We start from the raw sequence: 20813 nt of genomic DNA, 5'->3' as shown, positions 1-20813 counted from the left end.
ATTACATTTCTAAATTTCAATATCATTGGTTTTATTTTTGATTTTTCAACCGCAGTTTATTGCTATATTTTATTTAATTTATAAAAAATGAGATTAAAAAATATTTTTATAATTATAAATATAAAAGATAGACCATAATAGTAAATAAGAGGAGTTAGAATGTAATCATTCAATATTTAACAAACTTTTTTGAATTTAAAGAGTACAACCGGTATATAGAATTTATTATGATTATGAATATAAAATATGAACAATTGGAAATTAAAATATCCAATCATAAATTAACAATAAAATTAAAATGGTAACATTAAAAAATGATAACATTTATTTTTAAATGATACATGGATTTAGGGGTTAAAATTTTTAGTGTTTTTTTTTTTTTTATTTATTTGTTTTTTTATTTAAAATATTAATTGAACAAATAAATGGTGAATGTAAATATATATGACATTCAAACCAATAATATTTAAAATTATTTTAAATCCATTTATTATATTTTATTATTTTTAAAAAAAAAAAATAAAAAAAAATAAAAAAATAAAAAAATTCTATTTCTAATAATAATTAAAATAATAAATGAATAACTTAATCACAGAAAACCAAAATTTAAATATTAAAGACCAAATTTGTGAAATTGAAATAAAAAATACTATAGTTTTTAATAAAAATAATATTAATAATAATAATAATAATAATAGTAATAGTTCTATTAAAAAGTGTTTAAAAAGTAGTTTTAATGAAAGTATAAATGAAAATAATATATTAACATTTGAAATCCAACCAAATGGGACATATAAAAATTATTTTTCAAATGAAATACCAAATGAAATCCAACATTTAATTGTTGAGGAAGAATTATATAAACAATTTATTGTTAAAATAAATAATAAAAGATTACCTATTTATTATCAAATAATGTTAATTTTAATGATATTATCAATGATATTGATTATTCCGTTATTCTTTATAGTATTCACATTTTCACCTAGACTTGCATTTGGAATTTGTTTAACTTTATTATTTTATATTGCAATATTTATTTTAACCAATGGATTAATTGAAAAAAGAATTGTTTGTATAAATTTTAAATAATTTATTTTATTTATAAATATAGTAATATTAACATATTTTGTATTATATAAAAAAAAGAATTATAAAATTGAAGAAATTATTTTAAATTATAATTCCTTTTTAATAAATAAAAAAATACCTATTTTATTCAGATTAATTTATAAAGAGAATCATGTTGTACCTGGTTTTGATAAAATTTCAATTGAAGTTACTTTTATAAATGAATAAAAACAAAAAATAAATAAAAGTATAAAAAATAAAATAAACATTTTTGTATGATATATATCTCTATCTATGATAAATTACTATCACCACAAATAAAAAATTATAAATATAAAAATAAACCTATGTTTCATTTTTTTTTTATAAAATATATATATAAGAAATGATATGTTGGATTTTACAGGTCACGTGGTTGTATAATATTGAAAAACAATATAAATCGCAAAATAATTATATATATATATAAATTATAATATATATTATATATATATATAATTTATGTGGGCGTGGCCAACAAGATATAATACAATTATTTTTTGTAATTTTTAATTTTTTTTTTTTTTTTTTTTTTTATTTATTTTTTATTTATTTTTATTTGTTTTTTTAAATTTCACTACCACCAAGTACAAAAAAAAAAAAACAAAGACAAAATGAGAGATAGTGTTTGTGTGTGAAAAAATTAAAAAAGTATTTTTTGATATTTTACAATTTGAAAATAATTATAATTTTTTTTTTATTGTGCAATAATTTAAATTACACTCACAATATTTAAATTAATTATTATTTAAAAAGACTCTCAATATAAATTTATAATTGTTATATAAAAAAAAATAAAAAAAATAAAAATAATTAAAAAATATAATTGTGTTTCATATTCTTTTTAATTTATTTTTTTTTATTTTTAAAATTTATTTTTAAAATTTATTTTTTATTAATTATAAATATTTATAACAAAATAATAATAAATAATAATATTTATAAATTATAAAAAAAAAAAAAAAAAAAAAGGAAAACCTTTTTTTTTTTTTTTCTTGATAAAAGAAATCACCATGATTGATGAAAAAAAATTAAGTGATATAGGAATTAATAATAATAATATAAATAATAATATAAATCATAATGAAAATTCAAATAACGATATAAATAATAGTATTATAAGTAACGATTTAAATAATAGTATTAGTAAAAGTCATGATACAATTTTAAAGCCAAATAATGATTTAATGAATAAAAGTTTAGATAGTTCAATAAATAATAATTCAATTAATTATAATAATAATAATAATAATTTAAATAATAATATTGAGCCAATAATAGATGTAAATAAAATTAGTATATATAATTTATATAAAGAACAATATAAAAGGGTGGAATTAAAAGTTCATGGTAGTGTTAGAGAATATTTTCAAAAAAATCGTAGTAGAGTTCCAAGAGAAATATCGAATTTAATTTCACAAGGAGATTACAATAGATTTATTAAAAGTTTAAATAGATTACACGATCCAACCACTCATAATATAGTATTAATAATAGTACTAATTATATTAATTACATCTCCTGGTGTTACTTTTGGTTTATCATATGTCTACCCATTAGGATCATTTGTGATTTTTTGTATTATATGGGTTGGTTTTTGCGCAATTTTATTTTTCTTATTTCTATCTGATTCAAGAAGAATGAGAATAGTAAGTTTTTAAACACATTTAAAAAAAAAAAATAAAAAAATAAAAAAAAAAAGAGTGGTTTTTTTTTATTTTATTATTAGATTTAAAATAAGATATTAATTTATATCTTTAAAATTTTATTTTATTTTAAAAAACAAAAAACAAACAAAATAGTATAAAAAAATAGAAAAAGAAATAAAAATATTTAATGATGAGTTATATAATAATAAAATACCTCTTAGATTTTATTTAGTTTATAGAGATGAAAAATATTTCCCTGGAAATGATAATATAACCATTGAAATATTCTATTCAAATATATTTCATAGATTTATTGATAATGTTATTATTAGTAGTAATGTTTAAAAATGAAATAAAAAAAAAATATAAAAAAAACATACAAATAAAATTATTTAAATTATTTAAAATCTTTTTTTTTTTGTTTATCTACCTTAGTCTATTGGTTTTAGAATTTTTTCATTTTTTAATTATATTTTTTTAACAAAATTGTTAATGTCATTAAACTAATGAGTCAAGTAACAAACGCAAATGGTAATACTTATTCCAAATGAAGCCTCCTAAGTAAGATTAACTATACCAGTGGCTATCCTGTCCTCCTGTATCTCCCATTCACTGCCAATAGAAAGTAATGTGGAGATAGGTTGATAGTAAGGAATAGTGATAATGTCCAGCTGCCAGTGAGGGGTGACAAAGTTACCAGCGCGGTCAATTTACTTGGGCTTTTTCTTTTTTGGAGATCTGTCATTGGATCCCCATGCCCCTATATTGTAAAACCATTACCAAATGTTATTATACTTTCTTAAATAACAAATGTCAAACGTTTATTGGTTCAGGTGATCTCTATTGAATGCAGTACCAAATTCACAAGATTTCTTTAACAATGATTATGGAAATTTAGGTATACATTCATTTTGTTATCCCAAACTCAAGTAGAAAACAAATCATTCCCCAATGTTAGAACTGATGCCCTTATGATCAAGATAAAAACATGATTCGCCACCCAAACAGATTTAATAAGTTATTATAATAAGATGTTATTATAAGTAGTAATGTTTTTAAAAAAAAAATAAAAAACAATAAAAAAATAATAAAATAAAACTATTTAACAAAAATAATTTAAATCTTTTTTTTTTTATACAAATAAACAATGGTTTTTTTATTATTAAAAACCATTATATTCTTCATCATCATTTGAATTTAAAATTAAAAATTGTTTAAATTGATTACTTTTCTTTGATAAATGTTTAATTGAATGAATGAAACTTAAAGTTCCAATAATTAATAACACAATGAAAACAATAAATCTAATGAAAAAAGTGGACCAATTATAAACAAAGTAAAGAATTGAACTACCAAATATTTGAGTGAATTTAATTGCAGCTGAAATTGATAATGGTGAATAATATGAAAATAATTCTGGTATTGGTATTGATAATTCTGATGATAAAAATGAATAATTTGATGAGAATATTATTGCTGATGATATTTCTGCCCCTGCTGCTGCTGTTGCTGATGCCGATGATGAAGAATATAATGAATTGAATTTATCTTCAAACAAGTGTGATATATGACTATAAATTTGAATTCCAATTAAATAGTATATCATTTGAATGAATAATAAACTTGAGAAATATAAAGATGTATTTTTTTCTAATAGCTCAATTTCATAATAAATGACTAAAACATTTATAACTGAACCGATTATACCAACCAATAAAACTGAAATTATAATTAAAGTTCTTTTAAATTTATAACTAAAGTATCCAAAAATTGTAAAACATAAACAACTACTAATTAAATGTGAGATTATAATGAATTGTGTAGATGCTTTATACCCTAAAATAATTTCATCAAAAAGTTCATAATTTAACCAATTCCCAATAAACCCATATAATAATATAACTGGTACCATATGAATAAATTCTTTTTTTTTCATTAATTTAATTGTTGAAATTATTGGATTACTTTTTATTTGAATTGATCTTGGTAATGGTATTTCATTATTTTGAATTTGATTATTATGATGTTGTTGTTGTTGTTGATGGTGGTGATGATGTTGTTGATATTGTTGATATTGAATTTGCTTTCCATCAAAAAAGCTATTACTATCAAAACAGATTTTATCAAATTTATTACAAGTAATACTGGTTTTACCTAATAATAAAATTAAAATGATTATTGGTATAATAAATATTAAACCAAATTCATAATAATTATTTAATGTAAAATGTTTGACTAAATATGAAAATAATGAATCTAAAAAATCTGGTAACCCTAAAATCTATAATTTTAATAATAATAAATTAAAAAATTATTTTTTTTTTTTTTTTTTTTTTTTTTTTTTTTTTCAATAAAAATGACACATACAATACCAAAATGTAATCCAATATTTGATTGATTTGAAATTTTAATTATAAATTCGATTGTTGATACCCAAAAATATTGAATGAAAAATGGTGACATGATTATTGAAACTATTGAGATAACAGTTACCAATATCTGTTTATTTATATCATTTTTAAATTGGCCATCAATATTACTGCCACTACTACTACTACCACTAATTGTACTAATATCACCATTTTGGTTTAATTCTCCTGTTATATTAGCATTGCCATTGTCTTGACGAAATTGAATATAACAATTTGTTAAAAATAAAAAGTATAGAAAAATTGATGGAATTATTAATGATATTTTTTTACAGGTTTTTGAAATTAATATAGTAACAAATAAACTTGAAATTAATGAAATTATAAACAATAATATTTTAAATTTAGGCGATAAACCTAATACGATCTCTGAATTACTGAAATTCTAATTTTAAAAAATAAAAAAAATAGTGAGAAAGGATGAAAAAAAAATAAAGAAAAAAAAAAAATAAAAAAAAATTATTTACCTTCAAAAAATTATTTAAAAGGAAAATTATAATTCCAATTATTATTGATCTATATATACTATTATCCCTTATTGTTTTTTTATAACTAAATGTTTCATTATCAATTAAGATACTGTTATTTTCAATATTATACATTTTTGTTCTTTTGTAAATAATTTATAAATATATAATTTATTTATTTTTTTTTGTATAGATAATAATTGGATAATTATCTATTTTTAAAAAAATAAAATAATAGTAATAATAATAAATAAAATAAAAATAATAATAATAATAAAAATAATAATAATAATAATAATAATAATAATAATAATAATAATAATAATAATAATAATAATATAAAATTAAAAACAATAATAATTATAATATAATCAATAAAAAAATAAAAAATAAAAAAAAAAAAATAAAAAAAAATAAAAAAAAGAATAAAATAAAAAAAAATAAAAAAGAATTAAAAAAAAATAAAAAAATAAAAAAATAACTGTTGAGGTTTGAAGTGATGTGGTGGATAAAATAAAATAAAAAAAGAAAATTTAAATTTAGCATCAATCGCTTAAAATTTAATAAAAAACTTCCTAAAATTAATGTGTGGTTGAGGTTTTGTTTTTTTTTTTTTTGAGGTTACATTGTGGTTAGTAAAATTATCTTACCAAACAAATACTGTAAAATAACAATTAGTTGTAATAAAAATAGAATAAAAAAAAAAAAAAAATAATATATATTTATATAAATAAAAAATAAAAACAATTCAAATAATTTTTTAAAAAAAAAAAAAAATAAGATGCAGTTTAAAAATTTAAAGTATTTTTTTTTATTTTTTTTCTTACTCTTCTTCCTCCCCTTCTTCTTCTTCTTCTTCATCCTCTGCCAAATCATATAAAGCAACTCTTCTTTTACCAATAAACGTAGCTGATATTTTTCTTGATGTTGATAATTCAAATGTAATTGGTGAAATTCTTGATTTTAAAATAATTTCCCTAGATTTAAATGACTCTTCAATTTCATTTGAAAATACAGTCTGTGTGTGTGTGTGTGTGTGTGTGTGTGTGTGTGTGTGAATGATAAATAAATAAATAAAAATTAGTAATTCAATGCTTAGTTTTTTTTTTTTTTTTTTTTTTTTTTCCCATTGGATCGATTTAAAAAAAAAAAAAAAAAACTTACATCTAAAAGATCTAATAAAATAGTACTTTGAGGTATATTAACATCTAATTTTATATACTCTCTATTATCACTGTCATCATTGTCATCAGTTTTATATTGATATTGTTTCAAATATGTATTTTTTCTAGTTGATTTCTTTTGATTGGCTTTGATAATATCTTCTGAAACCAATGCCATCAAAGAAGAATTATTATAGAATTTGCAATCTAAAATGCTATACTTTTCATTCAATTGATAACAAGTGAAACTCCAATTCAATTTATCCTCTCTTTTACAAATAAATAATCTATTACTATTTGATAATGTAGTATAAATTGATAAATATATTGTATCCTATTATTATTATTATTATTAAATTTTATAATATAATTTTTTATTATTAGTAAAAAATGTACAAATAAATGAATATAATATTATTATTATTATTATTATTATTATTATTAAATTTTAATTATAATTACATTTGGATGAGAAATTAAAGAACAATTAAATTTATGAGACACTGAAGTATCATTCTTATCATAAAGGCAAAATGGTATAACATTTTCAAATTTAAATAAAGATGGTAAAACTATTGTAATTTCATTAAATGTTTCAAAGATTTTACTTGAAAAATCCTTAAATAGATCATGAAAGTTACCTTTTAAATCTTTATATTGAAATTCTAAATTTTCATTATTATTACTAAAACCAATATTACCAGATTGATTCAGTTCATTATTATTATTATTATTATTATTATTAATAGATGATGATGATGAAAATGTTGGCGAATTATTATTTGAAGGTGGTGATGATGGAGATGATGATGATGATGATGAAAATAAAGTTGATGTTGAAAATAATAAATCAAATTTTAATCCTTTTTTTAATAATGACATAATTGATAATTCGTTGAATGGTAATGATAATTTTCTATCGGGTTGAATTTCATTTAGTGTACATTGAACTTTATATAACCAAGAGAAGAATGAAGTATAATGAGATTCGATACCACAAATTAAAGTCTCCAATGATTGTAGTCTCATTCCAAATGAACCACAATAATCTAAAATATTCTTAACTGTATTTGTATCCAATAATCCTTTATATCCATCATTCTCTAATGAATTATTATGTAAAACTGTAATAATATGAAATATATTTAAAAATGATGGTAATATATATTTTATTAATATCTCTCTAATTGAATTACAATTTGATTCTGTTAATTTTAATTTTTTAATATTCTAAATAAAAAAAATAAAAAAAAAAATACTGGTGTTAATAAATATATCTGTAATATTTAAAATTATTTTTAACTATATATATATATAGATACACTTACAATATTATTAACAATGAATTGATTAGTTGGTGGAGAAGGTACACCACACATTAATAAATCTATTAACTCTTGTTCAATTGAAGAAGAGAAACCATAATCGGATAAGACCTTTTCAAATTCTACCCATTTAGTTGATAATTGTTGTTGAGTTTCTTTCCATTTTTCAGTGATCTCTTTTATATGAATATCTAATGATTGTTGAAGTTGAAATAATAAAAAGTATTGTAAAGATATCTCATGAATTTCATTCCTTTTCTCTAATAAAATCGATGTATCAATTGTTACTGATAAAAATAATCCATTATCTGTTTCAATCATAACTGATAATTTATTTAATGATTCTGTTAATGTAATGTCTAAAATTTTTAAACTCTTTTTTTTTAGTTAGTATGTTTTAATTATTATAATGAAAAACATATATACATATACATACTTTTGAAGGTTTAATTAAGAAATGAGTATTTGAATACTTTTGTTTTAATAATGATAATAAATCTATTGTTACAATTTTAAATAAACCAAATGCAAGTAAACTAATTACACCTATACTATCACAACAAATTAAAATATCAAATGGTCTATCATATATATCTCCTCCTAAATAAATATTTTCCCTATTAAATTTAATATGAAATGAATGATATATTAATATTAATATAAATATATATATATATATATATATATAAATATACTTTATGTGAATGAATATACTACAAACTCTTTTGAATTTTCAAAATAATATGATATTGACGGAAATAAATTCATATTTTGTTTAATTTGTGATAAAAATAGTGGTGGTGATACATAATTATTATTACATTTAGTTGAACCATTCTTATTCTGTTGTTGTTGTTGTTGTTGTTGTTGTTGTTGTTGTTGTTGTTGTTGTTGTTGTTGTTGTTGTTGTTGTTGTTGTTGTTGTTGTTGTTGTTGTTGTTGTTGTTGTTGTTGTTGTGACCGTTGTTGTGAAACTTCTTTTATCCATGCCAATTTATGAATTGGGTGTTTATGATTATGTGATTTATTTATTAATTTTGCATTTTCAATATTATATATAAAAATTGATCCATCTTCACATCCAATTGATATCATCTTTCCATTTGGACTCCATTGAATTGATACTATTGATTTATTACTTTTATCATTATCATTATTATTATCATTATTATTATTATTATTATTATTATTATTATTATTATTATTATTAGTGTTATTATCATTTATAGTTGTCGACATATGGTTGATTGTGAATAATTTTTGCCATGTAAGAAATCTATGTATAACTATTTGATCATCTTTTGTTACCAATGCTATTAAATCCATAGTCGTACAACAACTATAGCATTTGACATCATTTGGTAATATTTTATCATTTAATAAAACAAAATCTTTCATTCTTTGTTTTATTACTTTTTTTTGATTTTTTTTTTTTTTTTGAAAATTTTTGAAAAAAAAAAATGAAAATAAAAAATAAAAAAAAAAATAAAAAAAAAAGAAATGGGATTGGCGCTTTAAAATTTAAATTTTTAAACTCACAGTTTTTTTTCCAATTTTAAAACATAATTTGTTTATTATAAATTTGCCCTTTTAATTGAATTATACCCTTTAACGGACGAATATTGAAAATAAAAAAAAAAAATTATAAAAAAAAAAAAAAAAATTTTTTACTTTTTTTTATTTTCAAAACAAAACATTTTATTATACAATTAATTTAATTGCAACAGAAAAATAAAAATAAATAAAAAAATAAATTAAATTCAATTAAATAAAAGAATTAAATTAAAAAAAAAATATTGTAATATATTAATCTAGAAATGTCAAGCAAAATTTATTTAGAATCAATCTCTTATGACCAAAATGATGATGTAAGTATTAAGAAAAAAAAAAAAAAAAAAAAAAAATTTATATATACCAATCACATACATATATATATTCATATATTCTTTTAATAAAATCCAATATACACATTTAATTATACTATTTTGTTTTTACCATAATTATATGTTTTTTTTTTTTTTTTTTTTTTTCCTCTATAATTACTTTTAATCTTAGAATTTTTTTTTTTTTATCCACTTTCGGGCATTTTTTTTTTATTTGTTTATTATTCACAATCACTCAAAAAAAAAAAAAAAATATAAAAAATATAAAAAATTTATTTTTAAGATTAAATTACTATAATTAATAGTATCTATATAATTTTTTTATCTTTTAAGGGACTATTTATGTGTGTGTGTGTCCCCAATACAAATAATTTTATATAAATTTGGCATTATTTTGTTTTTCACCCTTTATTTTTTTTTTTTTTAATAAAAATAAAATAATATATAGATATTCGCATTTCACCTATTCTTATCACCACCATATATATTAAAGTGTACCATGTTTTTTGTTAATTTTATTTTTCAAAAAAAAAATATAAAATCAATGCGTGTGTATTACTTATTTAAACTCACCCTTTTTCAATGACACAAATTTGCTTTTTACATTTTTTGTAAATTAATTTATTTTCAATATCATCATTTTATTTATATTACTATTTAAATATAAACGAGTGTTTTAGTTGTGTTTTTAAAATAAAAAAAATAAAAAAAAAACATATTACTTTAATTTTATTTTATTTTATTTGTTATTTTAAAAAAGAAAAATAAATTATATAAGCATTAAAAAAAAAAAAAAACACAATTATTTTATTATTATTTATTTAAATTCATCTATCTTTTATATATATAAAATTTGTTATTTATTTTTATTTATTCCACAAAATTACACATAATTACCCATTTTATATAATAATATAGTTTTAATACTTTTGTATGTATACATTGTGTTTATTTTTATTTTATGATTGTGTTTTTTTTTTTCTTTGTTTTTGTTATAATAAAATTAAAATTAATAATAAAAAAAATAAATTTAAATTAAATTAGTTTTGGATTAATTTAGTTGCAAATAGTTGCAGACTTTAGTTTTTTTTTTTTTTTTTTCAGTGATGTATTTGTGATTGTTGTGTTGAAAAAAAAAAATAAAAAATAAAAAATAAAACCCACACCCAAAGTCAATAATAATTCTTTATTTGTTTAGATAATTTTTTTTTTTTATTTTTTTTTTTTTATTATTTTATTTTTCTTTACATAAAATTTTAATTTAATTAATTTCTAACTCTTTTATTCTTTCTCTAAAATACCACTACTTTTAAAACCATTATTAATATTGTATCTAATCATCTAAAATTATTATTATTATTATTATTATATTAATTAATCTTTATTTGTTTAATTATTAAATAATATTAAAAAAAAAAAAAAAAAAATCAAACCTTAGAAATCAAAATTCAAGAGTAATACTCCATACAAAGCACATCGTAAAACTACATCAGCATTGGTTAGAAATGCAGATGCAGCATTGTATGATATAACAAATTCTCCACCACAATCAACTAGTAAATACTCTTCTCCATTGTCACCACAAACACCAAAACTTTCATCACCAAGACAATCTGTATCTACAAAATCAACCCCATTAAAATCAAACTCTAATAATAATAATAATAATTCATCAAACCATATTAGTTTCTTAGACGGTACATCACTTGTAAGTAAAAACTCAACCCACCACCACCCACATACCAATATTAATTAATATTAATTAATATTAATTTGTAATCACGTCACAATTTTTTTTGTAATAATAATTTTTATTTATTTTATTTTAATAATAAAATAATTTTATTTTTTTTTTTTTAAAAATATAAATTTGTTTAAATAAAAAAAAAAAAATTATTAATAAAAAAAACATCAATCAATACTATTCAAACAATTATATATATTAACCCAATACATTTTCTTTTCTCTTATTATTTTTTTTTTCTCTATTATCAAATTATTATTTTATTTATTTTTTAAAAATTATTAAAATAATTTTTAACTACCAATTATTTATTTATTTATTTAATCTCAATTAAAATAATTTTTTTATTTTATTTTTTAATACTTTCTTTTAATTGTTTATTTTATTTTTAAAACAAAAAAAAAAAAAAAAACAAAAAACAAAAAAAAAAATGTTATCCCAACACCCACATCCATTAATTAATATTATCGCTGCTGGACTTCAACATCAACAATCTAAACAACAATTGTTTTCACAGAGTCCAAAATCTTCAAGATACACAATCTCTCATACTCCAACAAAAAGAGAACTTATTACTTCTGCTTCAACCACTTCTCCAACAATGATGACCCTTACTCATACTCAACAACAACAACAACAACAACCACCACCATCTCCATCACCAGTTGTTTCTGCTGCATCTGCTGCTAAAAACTTTTTTACTCCAACTAAACCAGTAAGTATTCAATAGAGCACTTTAAATCATTTTAAATTATTTAAATTTACTAATAATGAAAAAAAAAAAAAATAAAATAAAAAAATAGAATAAATTAAAAAAGAAACAAATGGAAAAAGAGATGGAATTATTAAAAGATAAAATTAGAATTATGGAAAAAGTTAGAATCGATAACGATAGTGATACTGATAAGATGAGAATGGCATTGATCGAAGCCCTTTCAGAAAATGATAAATTACAAAATAAAGTTGCCGACTTGGAAGCAACCATCGCCTCAATGAAAAAAGAATTGGATAAAGGCTCATATGAAGCTTGGAAAGGTTATTGTTCACTCCAAGACTCACCACCAGGTAACTCCTCAAGATACTCCAAAAAAAGAGCTCTTGGTTCTGCAATTAATTCTTCAAATTTTTAAATTCAATTTAAATTAATTATTTATACAAACATGAAAAAAAAAAAAAAGAAAAAAAAAAAGAAAAAAAAAAATAATTAATTATTTATACAAACACAAAAAAAAAAAAAAAAAAAAAAAAATTGGATAAAAGAAATATAGTATATTTATAAAATCATCATCATATAACAATACTAAAAATATTAATACAACAATAACTACTAATAATAATAATAACATTTGTAAATATCTTTCAAAAAAAAAAAAAAAAAAAAAAAAAAAAAAAAAAAAAAAAATTTCAAGCCTATAATAATCCAACCCAACAATTATTCAACTTCAAGTAATTTACAAATAGTATAACAGCTATCTTTGTAAATTCATGGATTATATAATTCTTTTTTTTTTTTTTCCACAATTTTATTCAAAAAAAAAAATAAAAAATAAAAAATTAAAAAAAACTATTTATTTATTCAAACCTTCTTTCTACTTATTTTTTATTTCATTTATTTTTTTTTTCCTAAATGTTGCAAATAAAGAAATTAAAACTTTTCAAAAAAAAAAATTTTATTAATTTGAATTGCTTTGACAATCAATGAAAGTTATTAGAAAAAATTGCCATGAGGACTGTACGTCTTGCAAGTGGATTGGTTCGTGTTTTATAAATCTTTTTATTAAAATAATTCTATTTAGAAATTTAATACTTTATTATTTTTATTTTAAATAAAGAAAAACAATTTGAAACTAATTTTATTTTGTTGTGATTTTCTTGACCCAAATTAAAATTAATTATTTATATACAAAAAAAAAAAAAAAATAGAAATGACATTGTTTATTTTCAAAAAAAAATATATAAAATAGATAATATATCCACTAAATAAGTACCCATACTTTTTAGTGGATATATTTTCTTTTTTTAATATTTTTTTAGTTTTTTATCTATGTTCTACTCTTTGTTTTAAAAAAAGTTTATTTAAGTTACTATTTTAAAAAAAACTATTATGTTTTTTTTATTGTAAAATATTGGAAAAGGTGCCTATCTTCTTTTTTTTCTATCTCTATCATCATAATCACGATCACGGTCTCGGTTGCGGTCACTTCTGTCACGGTCACGATCACTTTTGTCACGGTCACGGTCACGGTCATTTCTGTCACGGTCACGGTCATTTCTATCACGATCACTTCTATCACGATCACGATCACTTCTATCACGATCACGATCACTTCTATCACGATCACGATCACTTCTGTCACGGCCACGATCATTTCTATCGCGATCACGCCCACCACGACTATCACTGCGGTCATAGTCACGATCACGATCACTTTTGTCACGGTCACGCCCACTATCCGCATCACGGCCACTATTCTGTTCATTTTTTCCACCATTATTATTATTACTGTTGTTACTATCAATGTTAATATTATAATTATTACTATAATTATTATTACTATTATTACTGTTATTATTAATATTATTATTATTATTATTATTATTATTATTATTATTATTGTTATTATTATTTATATTATTATTTATATTATTGTTTGAATTATTACTACCATCAAAATTCAAAGAAGGAATAATTGATTTTTCCAAAACTCCTTTATCAATTGATTTAGAGGATATAGGAAAATAACAATTATTTGTTTGCCTTAAATCATTTACTAGATTTCCCCAATCATCATTATTTGAAAGTAGAGATGAATTACCAAGGATAACCATTGAATATTTGGCACGAGTTAAACCTACATTCATACGACGAATATCTGAAAGAAAACCAATAGAATGACCGGAATGGGCACGAACCGAAGAAAATATTACAAAATCCTTTTCTTTACCTTGAAAACCATCGATTGTTGAAACTTCAACATTTTGATAACCTTTGAAAGCATTGAATAAATCAACACTTTGTGATTTATATGGGGTGATTACACCGATTTCCAGATCTTTAGTATTGGGATAGTTTGAAATTAATTGATCGACAATGAGTTTTGCTAATTTTACTTCTGTAGGATTTCTAAGGGAAAAGAAACTACTTCTAACCTCGCCATGTTTATCAAATAAATCATAGAAAACCAATGGACCAAATCTAGAGGCGGAATCATTGTAATAATCTTGTTTATACTCTCGAACATTCTTACCATCCTCTAATTCTCCTCGATAAAAGATTTTTGAAGGGAATTTTGAGATCATTGGATGCATACGATATTGAGTTTTCAAAACGGTTGGAGCCATACCACAATTCATCAAACGTTGAAATAAGGAGATTTCATATTGGAATTTAGTTGCGACCTTTGAAATGGTGGTAGGTGGCAATTGTTGAGGATCGCCAACCAAAATACACTTCTTTACATCGTGACGTAATGGAATTAGAGTGGATAGCTCTACAGCTTGAGCAGCTTCATCAACGATTACCAAATCAAAGTTTTTAGTTGCAGTGAATAAATAATCATAACCACTACCTGATAATGTTGATAGAATGATTTGACTACGACCAATGATGTTTATATATAAATTTCTCTTGGTATTTGAATATTGTTCATGGAAACGACGTTCTTCATCTTTTGCCAACTTTAAATCATTATTATATTTCTCTCTGGTATAATTTAATTTTGTAATTTCATTACGTAGTTTATTATCCTCCTGTTGTTTAAGACGTTCAGCCAAATCTTTGATTTGTTTATCGATTTCAACTTGTTTCTCTTTGATTTTTATAATTTTAAGTCTTGTATTCTCTTTCTTTTGATCTTCATTTGCAATGGCAGAGTTTTTATCTTTATATTCACCCAAGATTAAACTTTCGACCGAAATATCTTGAACTGATGGATGGATATGAGATTGATTACCAATACGACAAATCACAGGTTTAAATTTATTACCATTCTTATCGATTAAACCATCTTTCTTTATTCTCAATGCAATTTCATCGACTGCAGCATTTGAAGGAGCACAAACTAAAATCTTTGGATCAGAATGTGACTTTTCAATATTGGTTAAAACCGTTGTAAAAACTGATAACAATGATAGAATCGTCTTTGTTTTACCAGTACCTGGTGGACCTTGTAATAATGAAAAACCACCTAGATTCTTTAATGTACTTGCAATTGCTGATAGCTGACTTTCATTCAATGAACTTCTAAGTTTTTGAAATAATTTATCTGGAATTTTAAATGTTGAACTACTACTATCATTTGAGTTTATATAAAGATGTGGTGAAATGATTGATGTACCCAATGGAATTTTACCAACCATATGTAATGCCATATACTCTCTACTAATGGTTGATAGTGATGTAACCTTTTGAATATTCCAAATGTTACCAATTTTGCAAATTTGTTGAACAAATGTACTTGAACTAGCTTTATAGAATCTAACTTTAATAATGAATCCTCTACCGCCACCACCACCACCACCATTTTGATCGAAATTACCTTTACCACCCTTTGGAATGATTCTATCTTTTCTTTCAACTTTACCGAATGCTGAAAATAAATTTGGATCTCTATAAGCCTCATTTAATGGACTACCATTTCTTGGTGGTTGAATCACTAAAACGAAATCATCCAATAAAATATCATTTTCTTTTGGTGGTAATTCAAAATCTACATCAATGAAACCATTCTCTTGTATGAAATTATCCACTGTAACATCTTGAAAATTAACACCTTCATCTAAATTTCTAATTACTTGTGCTCTAAACTCTTCAATTAATAATGGTTGGAAAATATCGATATAATGTTTTAAATCATCAAATGTACCTGGTACTGGTTTTAATTCTGACATTGGTGGATCATCTGCAAACTTTGTTGGTACCCAATCTAAAATGATCTTATGTAATGAATCGATTTTAGTTGTAAAATCTTCCATATGTGCTGGTACTTTATCTTTTGTTTTCTTGAATGCTAATGGTGCACCAATATCCAACATTTTAGTTTTCTTTTTATCTCTAAGTGGAACAGCAACAGAGTTTCTTTCAAATTCATCAATTGCATTTAAAGATGATCCTTCAAAATCTTTCTTTAAATATGGTTTACCATTTGTATTACCACTATTTATATTACCAAACCCAGTACCAAACGTATTATTTGATGAGTTATATGATGGTTTTATAAATTTATTATTATTATTGGTAGTAGTATTATTTAACGCACTACCACTACCATTACTACCAAATGATGGTTTCTCATAACTATTACCACCAAATTTATCAAATGACCTACCACCACCACTACCATTAATGGATGGATTAGATGCATTTGAGAATGCTAATGGAGGTGATATTGATGATGATGTAGTTGTTGTTGTAGTTGCTGGTGGTTTTGGTTTTGTAACAACCAATGGAGTATTAGTTGGTGCTGATAAAGATGATGCAACAATATCACCTGCTGTAATTTTAATAGTAGAACTATGTATGGATGTAGGTAATGGTTGAGAACCCCATATTGATGTTGGTTCTTGTGGAATGACTTGTTTTGGTGGAACCAATGCTGATTGAATCTTTGTAATTTGAATTGGACTAAGTTGCATTTCTTTAATTCTACCTATAAAATTATTTAATGATTTTTCAAATTTATATTTACTTTTAACCAATGCTAAAAATATTAAAAATAAAAAACAAAAATTAGATTAATTCTTTTTACACAAATTATTATTATTATTATTAATATTATAATTAATATTATTAACTTTACATTTAATAATAACAATTAATGATTCAAACCATTCAGTTGATGTTAAAGCATTCCAATTTAAGAATGGTTCAATCCAATTTGAATGATTTGAAATGATACTAAATATACGATCAGGTTCTTGTTGATCTATTACGATAGGATTGATAGCAGAATTTGAGGTTGAACTCTTTGAGAATGCTTCTAAAAATATTAATGATTGTGATTCTTTGATTGGTTGTTGTTCTTGACGTTTATAAATATAATCAACATTTTCAAATAAAAAGTCAAAATCTTGAGAGAATTTACTTGTTTTATTATTTAATATACCAATTCTATAAAATGTGGTTGAATAATTGGATGGTGCAGGATATAGTTCATTAGAGTTCATTGAAGCTCTAACATATGATGGATATTGTTCAATGGAATCGAATAATAAAATATTGTGATCATGACATGCATTTAAAAACGATGGTGAAGGAAGATCTTTTATTGAACAATATCCATTCTGACCTATGGAACTGAATGAATCTTTAAACCATTCAAACATATATTTAACCTTTTCATAGGGTTTAGTTGAACCCACACCCATAAACTCTTTATCCAATGATAAACCATATTGAAATGTTGACCACATTACATCAACACATGGTCCAATCAATAATCTACCATGAACTTGTAATGTCTTTTTCAATATGAATATAAGATGATCACTATAATAGAATATCATATTAATTGAATCTAAACAATTGATAAATCCTAAATGAAAAAAGAAATCTCTAAATACACCTAATACACCTCTTGATGTTTGTTCTGGAAATTCAATAATTGATTGTTTAAATGCTTGTGTTATTGTATTTTCTTTTGGATATTTTCTTTTTTTTTATAAATAAATATAAAATAAAATATATTAATAATCAATTAATTTTTTTTTTTTTTTTTTTTTTTTTTTTGTGACTTACTTTTGTAACATTTTTTTGGATGAAGTTGAAATTTTTTGATTTGGTGAAACTAATAAAGAAAAAATAGTTTTATGAAATTGTTCATTATCTAAAACATCCAAAACTACAGAAGAATCACCAGGTTTAACTTGTAATGCAAATGGTGGAAAATCTGAAAATGTTTGTAAATACTTTCCCATTAATTCATGATATTCTGCAAGACATTCATAAACTGGTGATTTAGCATATTCTGGATTTGTCGGTACTGGATTGATTAATCCTAAGATCCTATGAATTTTAAATAGAACCAAATGAGTCGTATAGGGAATTTGTTTAGGACTTGAAGCTAATAATAATCTCCAAATTGATTTAAACCAAAAATCACATGGATTTGATAACTCTCTATCAATATCCTCCTTTAATTCACTATTTAATAAAAATTGTAATCTCTTCCTCAATTCAATTGCACTGTATAATAATGAATGTTCCATTAATTTAATTGCTCTTGGCATATCTGTATAATTTGGAACTACATTTTGATGAGTTTGATTTATTGAAAAATAAACAATTCTTTTTCCCCATGCTTCAGCATTATCAGTTGAAAAACTAAAATTTAAAAAAAAAAAAAAAAAAAAAAAAAAAAAAAGTTAAAATAATAAATAAATAAATAAATTAATTAATTAATAAAAATATAAAAATTAATTACCAATTTAATAAAATATCAACTATTAATAATAATGAACCAGATTTAATTGAATATGCTCCATCTTGAGTAAATGCTTTCCTTAAAAATAATTCAGAAATATAACTACTAATTTCAGCTAATAAACTTTGAGGACAACAATCTTTCATAAATACTGAAAATAATTGAAGTATTAATAATTGAGTTTGTTCATTTCTTGATAATAAAAAACTTGAAAATAAAATCTCTGCAAAGTTTCTTGGACCACAATTTGGTATTTCTCTCCAAACATTTGTTTTTAGTAACCTAAATACAATTAAAAAAGTTTGAATAATTGATGGTCTTAAAATTGTTGAACTTGATAATTTCACAATAAAAAGTGGTAATAAATTTTGTAATGGAAATGAATTCTAAATATATTTAAAAAAAAACATTAATATATTATAATTTTTCAAAAAAATAAAAAAAATTAAAATTAAAATAAAACACTTACTAAAAGTGCCATATCATCAAAATGACTAAGAAACAATGGTACACCATCCCAAATATCATTAATTTCTTCAGAGAATATTGAATCTGGATTAAGTTTATTATCTTGATTAAATTGTAAATCGGTAATTAATCTTTCAATGACAGGATAAACTGATTGAATTTCATCCATTGATATTTTTGTGATGGTTTGTAAATAGGATGATGCCCATTCTTTTAATTCTTTGAATTTATTACTTGCCATTAACATCATATAAATTCCTGGTACTTTTTTATTTGGATCACCAAATGAAATTGAATACTCTCTAACAAAACCATCGATTGTATATAAAAAACGTTTCTTTAATTCTTGATCCTCTAATAATTCCACATTATTGACAACCTCATGAATTAATATAATCAAAACATTACAATCATCTTTATATTTATTTAAATGTTCTCTAACTCTTGTTTTCTCTACTTTTTCAATTGATGAAACTATCTCTATATAATTATTATGTTGAAATTTCTCTTTAAATGCTTTTAAAAATATTGATTTTTGTTTTCTATATCTTAATGAACTTTATTTTAAAAATAATAATTAAAATTAGAATATAATAATAATAATAATTTAAAAAAAAACAACTATAATAAACTTACCATTCTAAACATGTTGAAAGCTGTTCTCTATTTTTTTCTTTAAATCTTTGATAGAGATCTGGTAAAACATCATCCTCTTCGTATTCAAAAATATGAAATGATAATTTTGCAATTTCGAAATGCTGACACCAAATACTATTTCATTTTTTTTTTTTTTTTATTATTAGTTTATGTAATTGAAACTTTTTAAAAAAAAAAAAAAAAAAAAAAATACTTACTGAACAATACCAGGACCTAATAAATATTCAACCGATTTTGGTAAATAATAATCAGGACCTGCCTCAATATTGGTTCTTTTCCATTCATCTGCTAAATTTTGTTCGTATTCTTGGCCTTCATATTCAGCTACTGCCATTATTTATTGATTTGTTTTGTTTTTTTTTTTTTTTGTTTTTTTGATTTTTTTTTTTTTTTATGATCGATGATTTTTATGTTTATTAAATGATTTGTATTTTTTAGAGAATCATATAAAGAAAGAATTATTTACAACACAAATGAAAAAAAAAAAAAACCCTCGT

At 21.6% G+C, this 20813-nt stretch overlaps 7 protein-coding genes across 7 annotated transcripts; 3 read left to right on the top strand and 4 right to left on the bottom strand.

The window, feature by feature from the left end:
* Nucleotides 1-576: 576 nt before the first annotated feature.
* DDB_G0285229 (hypothetical protein) lies at nucleotides 577-1299 on the top strand (the record flags this gene model as incomplete). Its single annotated transcript, XM_633248.1, has 2 exons — nucleotides 577-1075; nucleotides 1115-1299. The coding sequence occupies 2 exons, from the start codon at nucleotides 577-579 to the stop codon at nucleotides 1297-1299; spliced, it is 684 nt and encodes a 227-aa protein (XP_638340.1).
* An 824-nt stretch (nucleotides 1300-2123) lies between these two features.
* DDB_G0285249 (hypothetical protein) lies at nucleotides 2124-2771 on the top strand (the record flags this gene model as incomplete). The annotated part of the gene is made up of 1 exon (XM_633247.1): nucleotides 2124-2771. The coding sequence occupies one exon, from the start codon at nucleotides 2124-2126 to the stop codon at nucleotides 2769-2771; it is 648 nt and encodes a 215-aa protein (XP_638339.1).
* Nucleotides 2772-3262: 491 nt separating this feature from the next.
* DDB_G0285227 (hypothetical protein) lies at nucleotides 3263-3504 on the bottom strand (the record flags this gene model as incomplete). The annotated part of the gene is made up of 2 exons (XM_633246.1): nucleotides 3263-3316; nucleotides 3373-3504. The coding sequence occupies 2 exons, from the start codon at nucleotides 3502-3504 to the stop codon at nucleotides 3263-3265; spliced, it is 186 nt and encodes a 61-aa protein (XP_638338.1).
* A 417-nt stretch (nucleotides 3505-3921) lies between these two features.
* On the bottom strand, nucleotides 3922-5790 carry DDB_G0285225 (hypothetical protein; the record flags this gene model as incomplete). Its single annotated transcript, XM_633245.1, has 3 exons — nucleotides 3922-5040; nucleotides 5127-5573; nucleotides 5656-5790. 3 exons carry the CDS (start codon nucleotides 5788-5790, stop codon nucleotides 3922-3924), a joined length of 1701 nt encoding a protein of 566 aa, XP_638337.1.
* Nucleotides 5791-6296: 506 nt separating this feature from the next.
* Nucleotides 6297-9541, bottom strand: anapc4 (anaphase promoting complex subunit 4; the record flags this gene model as incomplete). The annotated part of the gene is made up of 7 exons (XM_633244.1): nucleotides 6297-6315; nucleotides 6483-6646; nucleotides 6820-7152; nucleotides 7281-8048; nucleotides 8147-8518; nucleotides 8580-8760; nucleotides 8865-9541. The coding sequence occupies 7 exons, from the start codon at nucleotides 9539-9541 to the stop codon at nucleotides 6297-6299; spliced, it is 2514 nt and encodes an 837-aa protein (XP_638336.1).
* A 419-nt stretch (nucleotides 9542-9960) lies between these two features.
* On the top strand, nucleotides 9961-12900 carry DDB_G0285245 (hypothetical protein; the record flags this gene model as incomplete). The annotated part of the gene is made up of 4 exons (XM_001732962.1): nucleotides 9961-10011; nucleotides 11465-11734; nucleotides 12288-12485; nucleotides 12574-12900. The coding sequence occupies 4 exons, from the start codon at nucleotides 9961-9963 to the stop codon at nucleotides 12898-12900; spliced, it is 846 nt and encodes a 281-aa protein (XP_001733014.1).
* A 1009-nt stretch (nucleotides 12901-13909) lies between these two features.
* DDB_G0285243 (hypothetical protein) lies at nucleotides 13910-20650 on the bottom strand (the record flags this gene model as incomplete). The annotated part of the gene is made up of 7 exons (XM_002649090.1): nucleotides 13910-17469; nucleotides 17569-18419; nucleotides 18507-19091; nucleotides 19192-19577; nucleotides 19661-20216; nucleotides 20296-20430; nucleotides 20514-20650. The coding sequence occupies 7 exons, from the start codon at nucleotides 20648-20650 to the stop codon at nucleotides 13910-13912; spliced, it is 6210 nt and encodes a 2069-aa protein (XP_002649136.1).
* Between the last annotated feature and the right edge of the window lie 163 nt (nucleotides 20651-20813).

Source organism: Dictyostelium discoideum (genome assembly GCF_000004695.1).
Source record: "Dictyostelium discoideum AX4 chromosome 4 chromosome, whole genome shotgun sequence".
Taxonomy (NCBI): domain Eukaryota; phylum Evosea; class Eumycetozoa; order Dictyosteliales; family Dictyosteliaceae; genus Dictyostelium; species Dictyostelium discoideum.
The sequence above is the reverse complement of the archived record's forward strand: the minus strand, read 5'-3'. Positions and strand labels throughout refer to the sequence as shown.